General features: G+C 37.9%; 1 protein-coding gene across 1 annotated transcript in view; it reads left to right on the forward strand.

Annotated features, from left to right (window-relative positions):
* Positions 1-10,136: 10,136 nt before the first annotated feature.
* Positions 10,137-10,502, forward strand: part of TTPA (alpha tocopherol transfer protein) — a 37,926-nt gene continuing 37,560 nt past the window's right edge. Inside the window, exon 1 of the mRNA XM_044657991.1 lies at positions 10,137-10,343. Coding sequence (XP_044513926.1) covers positions 10,137-10,343 — 207 coding nt within the window. The remainder of the gene's footprint in view (positions 10,344-10,502) is intronic.

A 10,502-nucleotide genomic window follows, 5' to 3' on the forward strand; every position in this document is an offset into this window, starting at 1 on the left:
CAATATGGTTTCAGATAAAGCTAAAGCAAAAATAGATTTGATTAAAAGAAATAAAGGCTATCACTCAAATCCTATTTCCATATTGTTCATTTTTGTAATAGACTAATCTTTTAAAACCAAAACCCCTTGGGGGCAGCTGGATAGCTCAGTGGATTGAGAGCCAGGCTCAGAGACTGGAGGTCCTGGGTTCAAATCTGACCTCAGACACGTCCTAGCTGTGTGACCCTGGGCAAGTCACTTGACCCCCATTGCCTAGCCCTTACCACTCTTCTGCCTTGGACCCAATACACAGTATTGGCTCCAAGACAGAAGGTAAGGGTTTATTAAAAAAAAAAAAACCCAGATCATACACCCCATACAAATAGGATCACAAAGAATCAGTCATGACAGAAACAAATGAACAACAACTACATTTATTAAATGCCTATTAAATGGCTATATCTTGGGGTGGGGGGGAGAGATAAAGAAGATAATTCTGAAGGGTTTATAAAATAGGATACCATGCTCCTCCAGAGAAAAAACTATTGGAGTCAGATGCAAATCAAAACATACTTTCTTTCACATTAGTTTATTTATGGTTTTATGTTTGGGTTTGGGTTTTGGGTTTTATATGAGTATTCTTTTACAGAAGGGACCAAATATAGAAGTATGTTTTGCATGTTAATGCATGTATAATCCAGATCAAATTGCTTACTATCTCTGAGAGGGGGAAGAGAAGGGAGAGAGGGAGATAATTTGGATCTTATAATTTCAGAAAACATATATGAAAAATTGCTATTACATGTAATTAGAAAATAAAACCTTTTTGAATTTTAAAAAGTTTAATTGTTATTACATCATGAAATAGAATGTTGAGTACTGACCTTGCATAAAAGATACTATAATACAGTATTTTTGAAGTTTAATCTATTCCTATACATATATATCACATTGACTTTGATATATAATGTGTAGATATAATATATACATAAATAATATGCATGCATTATGTGTATATTTTTATATGTTATGTTCTATATAATTGGTATATATTATTTGGATATATACTTTGATATAACTTTCCTGGCAGAAAAACTAGAGTAGGGGCAGCTGGGTAGCTCAGTGGATTGAGAGCCAGGTCTAGAGACAGGAGGTCCTAGGTTCAAATCTGGCCTCAGACACTTCCTAGCTGTGTGACCCTGGACAAGTCACTTAATCCCCATTGCCTGGCCCTTACCACTCTTCTGCCTTGGAGACAATACACAGTATTGACTCCAAGATGGAAGGTAAGGGTTTAAAAAACAAAACAAAACTAGAGTAACATTTCAAATAACCAACTTCTTTCAAAAGACCCTTATTTTCAAAAATGTTACCTCTTGAACAAAACCTAATGTTCTCTTGGCTTGCATAAAATTTCAAGGCTATTTTATAACATTATAATGATTAGATGGGTTGAATTCTTTCTTGTAGCCTTCAGACATGCCCAGTTCTCTCTGACCCTATATAAAAACCCTTAACTTGATCTTGATATCCTTTCAGGCTATCATCTAATATCTCATGTCTTTCATAGCTAAACTCCCACAAAGAGTATTTTATACTCATTTTCTCTATTGCTTTACCTTCCATTTACTTACCCTTACACCTTTTGCCTTAAAACCAAAACTTTGCTTTGTTTTTGAGGAAGAAGTATCTTTTTTACTTCAGTTTTCCTTTACATAGATGATATTTTTGAAGAATCATTTCCCTCTTGATCTATTAAAAGCATTGAAGGTGAGGGAAAGAATGAGACAGGAAAGGGAATTTGAAATAGTGATTAAATCTAAACCAGGAAATAGAAAGAAGCCATAAGATATAATAACACTCTTTTTAAAATATTACTGTCATGTTCTTAAAATGTTATTCTTTTTTTTTAAACCCTTACTTTCTGTCTTACAATCAACTGTGCATTGGTTCCAAGGCAGAAGAGTAGTAAAGGTTAGGCAATGGGAGTTAAGTAACTCGCCCAGGGTCACATAGCTAGAAAGTGCCCAAGGCCAGATTTTAACCCAGAACCTCTCACCTCTAGGCCTGTCCCACTTACTTTTCAACCTTTTACAATCTGGCTTCTGTCACATGTATGACTTGACTGACTTATTCTTTCCAATATTTCCATTGATCTTTTAACTGCTAAATCAAATTACCCTTTCTCAGAACTGATCCCCTTTGATCTTTCTGCAGTTTTTGACACTAGTAATCAAACACTTTTCCCAGATACTTTTCCTCCCCTTGACCTCTGTTGCTCTACTTTGTTTTGGTTCTCCTCGGATCTCTCTGACTATTTCTTCTATATCTTCTTTGCTGGATCATTTAAAGCCCCTCCCTTTTAGGTCTTATTGATTCTGTATCCACAACTACACCAACTCTCCTTTCTCCATGTACAGAACTACTGTCTTAGTTCAGATCTTAATCATCTCTTATCCTATTTCAGTAGCTTACTAACTGATTCCCTGTTTCCAGTTTCTCCCCTTTTCAAACCAATCTATAAAGCTGCCAAAATAATATAATTAATAATATTAATTTAAATAATGTTATAATATATAATTTAATAATATTAATTTTAAAAAGAGACCAACTCCCAGTTTTTCTACTTATAACTTGTATAATTTGGGTTAAGTCACTAACATTGGGCGGGGGGTCTCAGTTTTCTCATCTTTAATATATGAAAGTAGACTAGATGACCTCTAAGGTAACTTTTAGTTCTAATTCTATGATCCATAATGATGATACTAGTCCTAGAGAATATATGAAATGTTTCTCATGGTCCTTTTGGTATGCAGGTTGGAGGGCTTTAGGTGTTAAGCATTTCATACATTATCAGACAAGGTTTCTATGTAGGTGGGTTTTACCTAACTATTTTTCTTAGTTATAAAGCATAGTCCAGTGGGTGTTGGGGGTGGAGGATGGGAGGTGTATATCCAGAAATAACTTTCATAGTGAAAACAAAAAACATAAGTAAAAAGTATTTCAAAATATAACTACAATTTGATGAACACTTGTCAAACCATGTTCCTTTGAGCTTTTTTTAGAGTGTTATTAATGAGCTGTTAAAGGCATGACACAGCTTACTTCATTCATAGCAGGGAGCATATTTGCTAAATAAAAATGTTTATCCCTATTTTGTGCAGTTCTGGAAGGAAGAGTATCACTAAAAATCTGCATTTTCAAGATCTATACCATTCTGTTTGCATGTAGATTGCTCATTTTTTGGTATAATGTAATAGGTATTGCTCCAGGAATGACTTCTAGCCATAGTAAAATGTTAATTCTATTAACCAATACTTCTAAGCTATCTCCTCATAGATATGCATAGGAATACCAACATAGCAATAGAAATATAAACTAACATGTAAACTATGTAAATTAATGTAGCAATAAAAATATCTCAGTTCCAAATTATGCTTTTTGGATAATCTGTTACCATGCTACATTAGCATAGAGGGTCTGAATGAGCTGCATCCCTCACAAGCTGTTATTCATCTATCCTTTTCAAAGAGGACCAGTAAAATCACAGGGAGATGTCACGACTTACCCCTGAGTTGAGTTTAAGTGAGGCAAGTTGAACAAAGTCATCAGCCTCATTCTCTTTTCCAGAATCATCAAAATCTAGCCTCAAGACAAAACTGAGGATGACTGGTGATGGTCCAGGATGCAGTGGGTGATCTTGGATTCTTCAATATCTGATTAAGCGTTAAATGTTCCACAGAGCCTATTTCTTCAGCTTTTTTGGCCATGGGGACAAATTGTTCTTATCTTCCCATTCTACCAGAGGAATTTTTATATACTTGGGTTAAACATTCCCCCCCTAAATCACCAATGAGTTTGAGGCTTGTGGGTTACCTTTAACCTGTTTTAGACATCTACTAAGATGGTTTTACTTGGAGCCACAGATACCAAATGGAAGAAAGGTGGACCCCAAAAGTGGATAAGCGACCCTGAAAAGGACCTAGTAAGCCCGCAGCAGAGGTGGGGTAAGTGAAGTGTTCAAGGAAGACTATCCCTCACAAGTACAACAGGAAGAGGTCTTGTTTGTATTAATAAAATGGAGCTTTGTAGTCAATATGAAGGAGACACTTCTTTATTAGATATATTGAGTTGGGTTGTCTCTGAGACCTTCGACTTAAAATGTGAAGGTTTTTGATGAAGACAGAAAAGAGACTTTGGAAGTTATCTGCATAGAGGTAACAATTAAACCTATAATAACCTGTGAGATTAGTATATGTAAAAGTTGAGAGAGAAGAGCCCAGGGCAGAGACTTAGGGTACATTCACAATTGGAAGGCATAATACAAATGAGGAACCAGTGAAAGAGACAGAGAAGAGATGGCCGTGCAGGTGAGTAAAGAACAAAGAGACAGCAGTATCATGAAAATCCAGAGAGAGTACAGAGTTCTTAACTGTTTTTATGAAGTCTAGGGAAACCTCAGAATAATATTTTTAAATTAACAATAGAAAATACATAGAATTACAAAGGAAACCAATTTTATGGAAATATAATTATCTTTTTTTTTTTTTAGTGAGTTCATGGACCCCTGATCTAGAAGGACCAGGTAGTTAGCAGGATCAAGCGTAACAAAAAAGATTGAGAAGAATGAGCTCTAAGAAAAGAGCATCAAATGTGGCAACTAAGAGATCATTGGAAACTTTGGAGAGAGCAGTTTCAGTCAAGTGATGAGGTCAGAAGGCAGACTACAAGGGGTTGAGGAGTAAGAAATGAGGAAGTGGAGACAATGAGTGGCACACAGCTTTTTCCTGGTGTTTGGCTGATGATACGTAAGGGGAAGATACGGTCTAGTTAAGATTTCTTAAGGATGAAGATGATGTGTTCATGGCTGTAGGCAGTAGGCATTGAACTAGTAGAACCAGTTTACCTCCCACTCTGCCTTTCAAAGATAGAGATATTTCAGCTGGTAAGAAAAAACAGGAGATAGAAGCCTCCAGCTTGAAAGGTTTCTCATAGACTTCAAGAAAGGGATGAGGTAATAGGTAGAAAGAAATTATTTAGAGGAGAAACTAGACTTGAAAATCCAGAGTTTTTTCTGAGTTTTTATACCACTGTTAATACCCAGACAAGAAATAATAAAGTATTAACAGAATAACTTCCTCAAGAAAAGATTGTACTAGTGTAAGAGGGGAAAAAGGGGTTTTATGGGTTCAATATATTAAAAGATGGTCACCAGAGGATTGAACTATTATCAATCCTCAATTAAGAATAATCTCAAGTCAAAATTGACTTTTATGGAGATTTATTTACAATTAGGAAGGTTGAAGGTAGAGAAATTGAAAGAGAGAAACTATGGCCCAGACCAGAGGCCGGGATCAGGTAAGAATTTAGAGGCCCCAGCAGAGGGGCACAGAGGTTAATTAAACAAGGCTTCTAGCCACAAGGCCTTTTACAATTAGAGAGGCAAGAGAGGCCTCCCAGAGGGTAGAGCCTCCAGAAACGGCAAGGGAAGAGAGAGAGAGTCAGCCTAACTTACCCACATGACAATTCAAAGGGAAGCAGTCAGAGATCCCACCAGAGTCTCAGCATTCCAACACTCCTCCATGAACCAGAAAAGGTCCTTCACTAGATGCTGTCTTCCACTGAAGACCCCAGCTGACTGAGGACCTTCTTTTAAAGGGGTCATTTATGCGTCCCTTTCTGTGCCTCCCTCCTAATTTGCATGTCCAATCACAATAGAGATTTCTCATAGTACTGCCTAGGGGTCAGGTCAGTTGATTCTGATTCGTCATCTACTCTAGCACACTTGGATTATGGACCTCCCAGAATTAGAGGTGTTTAAAAGAGGTGATTAAATCTAAAGATGGGCAATGTGGACTTAATCTAATTATCACACCAGACTAACTATATTTCCTTTTTTTGACGAGTTATCAAGCTTATATTGAAGTAGCATGGCCTATTGGTAGACTGTTGGGCTCAGAAACAGGAAAATGTAGGTTCAAATACAGACTTGATACTTGCTAGCTATAACATCCTAGGCAAGTCACTTAACCTCTATGTACTCAAACCAATTTCCCAGACTTAATCTACCAGGTTCTAGATGTCTCATTATTTTCATTGGTGGAAGAAGTTAACACACTGATAGTTTCTATTGTTGAAGATATCACAGATCCTTACCATCTTTGTATCTTAAACTGCTAGATCAAGGGAATTCAATAAATATAGCAAGCCTAAATGTTAAACAAGTATTTTACAAAGTTTGGGTCAGGAGGAGAAATAATATAATTAGGTGGATTTGAAATTAGTTGGCAGGCTCTAAAGAGCAGTCATTGATGGTTTAATTTCACCTTGGAAGTATAAGGATGATACTAGAAAATAAATATTGTTTTATTAGTTTAAAGATAAGAAGCAGAGAAGCTGCTTGAGGAAGAATTGGAGTTTCAAATAGAGCTGAGAGAGAGTGTTAATTTCAACTGTGACAGTTATAACCATTATTCTATGACAGTTACACTCTCTGGGTGTGGCATTCCAGGAGGGGCTTCTGGCAGTCCACAGAGCCACACGCAGCTGCTTTCTCTCTCAGAGCTGGAGAAGGTAACATCTTTGCCTCTCTCTATCTCGGTCTGAGGGAAAGACTTGAAGGAATGGAGTGTTCTTTTCCAACTTGGGAAACACTATTCATTTATCTGTTACTGTCTATAGATTGGTTAAACTGTGAAAAGACCAGACAAAACCTGGTCTTTGGTTTAGACTCTGAGTCTAAGGCTCAGAGTCCTAACCTAATTCTTATGGAGACTCAACCAGCTAGCCTTGGTTATCTTTATAACTTAAAGGCAAAGTTAAGAGTTATAGTGGTTAAATATAGTATAAATTTGGTTAGTTAGATCAGGGAGGATTAGAGTAGCCTGTGAACCACGCAGAAGTGGTTCCTTGCAGGACCTGGGAGTTTATTTGGGTGGAGTTAGAATCTCTTAGAGTTAGAAATCCTTTTTCCTCATATATATTTAAGTAAATAGTTTATTTTTCATAAACAAGAATCTCTTTAGTGTTCTTTGCATCTGGCCCTGAAGGGGAAGTTCATCTTTGAGCTTCACTTCATTTACCACTGAAGATACTTTTGATATCATCTATCAAAAGTATCTGGAAACAATTTTGAGCCTTTATTTCTAATTCTTTGTCTTTATTTGTGTGCTCGCCATTATTATTTTAACAGAAGTCTTCTATGCAATACATACCTCAGAGTATGAATAAAGGCATAGATTTTAGATTTATTCTCATCAAATTTGCAGGCATCACAAATCTAGGGAAAATAACAACTTATTGAATAAAAGTCATGATTTTAAAAGATCTTGACAGAAATGAACATGTAATTTGAAAAAATGAAATTTAAGGTAAAGTCTTTCATTAGCTGAACCAAATGACAGTGTTCTGGAGACCAGAAGACTGAAAAGGGACATGATAGCTGTTTTCAGATATTTGAAGGTTGGCATGTGAAAGAGGGATTAGATTTTTTTTTTTTTTTTGGTGGGGGGATGGTCTTGAATTGCAGAACTAGTAGCAATGGGGGAGAAGATATAAGAATGGTAGAGTTCCATTTGATATAAGCATAAAGGGAAAGTTTCTTACAATTAGAGGAGTCCAGAGGGCAGCTAGGTGGCTCAGTGAATTGAGAGCCAGGCCCAAAGATGGGAGGTCATAGGTTTAAATATGGCCTCAGACATTTTCTTGCTGTGTGACTTTGAGCAAGTTATTTAATCTCCATTGCCAAACCCTTACTGCTCTTTTGCCTTGGAACTAATACACAGTATGGATTCTAAGATGAAAGACAAGGGTTAAAAAAGAAACAATTAAAGGAGTCCAAAACAGAATAAATGAGTTGTTGCCTTGTTAGGAGTTCTCCATTATTGGAAGTCTTTAAGATCAGGCTGGTTGACCACTTGTGGGGAATTGTTCTAAAGAGCACTCTTGGCAGCCACAGATAGAATAAGTAACCTTCTAACTCTGAACTTCTATGATTCTAGGTAATAGTCTGCATCAAATCAACCAATACTTTAAAATAAAATTTATGCTCAAATGGATCTGATCAGTGTAGGAATTATCCTCTAATTTTGCAGATCATAAGTCTTCTATGACTGCTTATCTTGTGCAACTCTTGACTATGTATTTATATAAATTCACTATGAGGCATATACTCTGCATGTTGGAGGTAAACATTAGGGAGTGTAATATTCTATGACTTGAGGACTTATAGCAATTCTGGTAGAATATTGATACTATAAAGATGGGTCTTGTTTCTGGAGAAAGTTTGAAGTCATTAAATGAGCTTTTTCATTGTTCTGCTCCTTTTTTATTGTAAAAGTAGGTACCAATCTACTTTGTTCCTTCTCTTCAAAGCTGAGCTAGCCTTGTTGTCCATTTTATGCTGGATGTCCAAGATACATATATGGATGATGAACTCTTTAGTTTGTCCATGTAATTGCATCATAAAATGGACAATAGGCATTCTTATACATAAATATAATGTTAATGATTTTTCTTATGAAGATACTTAGGGAGTCTGGCATACCTAATAGTTAGCTTTAGAACTTGAGCAATGAGTTACAGACAAGACTCAAATTTACAGTAAAAGAAACTTCCTTTATTAATCTGCCAAAGTGAGAAATGGCATGTGAGTATTTTTCTGATTAAATTGAATTTTTAAAATCTCTGATGTGGTCCATTGATCACTGCCCCATCTAATCTAATAATCAATGTTAAATTATTGCTGAATTTTAAGGGACAAAGTAGTTCTCAAAGCAAATCATGGGTCAATGTTTTGAATGTTTACTTTTTCTACCTTTTGTAATCTTATTTCCTAATTCCATCAGTCCCCAAAATGCCATTTTTTAGGTTTTTATTAAGGGTCCTGAGGTCAATCACCACCTTCTCCTTCTGCCCCTTCTCCTACCAAGTTCTATCTCCTCTATGGTTACTTCCTATCTGCTATGTATTATCTATTATGTACTGGCTTATAAATGTCTCCTGCATTAGAATGTAAGCTTCTTGTAGGCAGGGAATGTTTTGTATCCCCAATGCTTAGCTTAACCTGGGGAACATAGTAAACTGTTTAATAAATACTTATAAATTGATTGATCACATTACACATTTGCAACAACAGTGATCAAAATTCTTAGGGCAATTCCCCAGAGTGAACACAAAGATAGCAAATTTGAGAAAAATACATAAACAGGCATTGCATAAGAGACTCTGGAATTTGAACTTTATTTTGGCACACATTTTTCAGTAAATAAGCTTACAAACTCAAACTTAATTGACAAACTAAATTTAAAAACAGATCCTTAAAATAATCTCAAAGGAACAGCCTGAATTTTTGTTTTCATTTCAAAAGGTAAACAAATGAAGGGTGTCAGAATTCTATTTTAGAGTAATCTGAGGACTGTCGTTTCTAGCCCTGGTTCTTCCCTTATTGACTGTATGACCTTGAGCAAGTCCCCTTTTCCTCTCTGGGTCTCAGTTATCTAATTTGTAAATTTAAAAGGTTGGAGGGATTATCACCAGTACTTTTCCCAAATCTAAATCCTCTGACACCTTAAACTTATCATTGATAGTTAAAATGACTTATTTCCTTCTACGGGAGCCAAAACCGGTCAGGTTACTAAAACTCCTTAACCATTTTCTTTTTGGATCAGGGAAGGTACACACCTGAAATCAATGGGCTCATAGTCGCGGAATACTTGCAATTTCTTTAGCAAAAACAAGACATTGAAGAGAAAGGTCCCATTGAAGCAAGTTTCCCTATGAATGCGAGTGGGTGGAAACCAGCGCAGCGAGCTGCCAGCTCTTTCCAGTGGGTGACTGGACAAAGACCCTTGAACTGGGGCACTCCCCGTCTGGCACGGAGAGGGTAAAGAGAAACCAAGCTCCATCCAAGAGACCCAGTTATGCAAGGGCAATGCCAGGCCCTGCCAGGGCCTCTGAGAGTGGGTTGTCCGGATTGGTAGTGGCTACTGAAGGAGGAGCAGGTGATGGGTTGGTTGCAGAGGCAGCGGCACCCGCCGCCCTTCTCGTCCCTAAATTTGCAGCCGCGGGTCCATGTGGTTGGGCAGTCTCAGCTCTGCGTGCTGCAGCTCTAACCCAGGATCCGGAGCGGCAGCCACGACAACAGCAGCAGCAGCAGGATGGCTCTGGAGCGGCCCCAGGAGGAGCTCTGCGGGAAACTTCTGAACGAACTCCCAGACGTCTCTCCGCTGCTGCAACCCGGTATCCGCGAGCTCCGGAAGAGAACGGAAGCAGAGCAAAACCAGAACTGGCCCCTGCCCCTCACAGATGCGTACCTACTTAGGTTTCTGCGCGCCAGAGATTTCGACCTGGACTTGGCCTGGAAGGTAAGACTCGAGACAGCCGGGATAGGGCTGGAGGGGAGGTCCAGGGCCCGGGAACCAGATGCTCACTATCCTGCAGGCAAGATTTTCTGCATCCTTGGCATGCCTTGGCTCGGGGTGGGGGGGGGGGGGTGGAGTAAAATCTGGGGTGGGGTCGGAGTG

The sequence above is a fragment of the Gracilinanus agilis genome, chromosome 1, assembly GCF_016433145.1.
Source record: "Gracilinanus agilis isolate LMUSP501 chromosome 1, AgileGrace, whole genome shotgun sequence".
Classification (NCBI taxonomy): Eukaryota; Metazoa; Chordata; class Mammalia; order Didelphimorphia; family Didelphidae; genus Gracilinanus; species Gracilinanus agilis.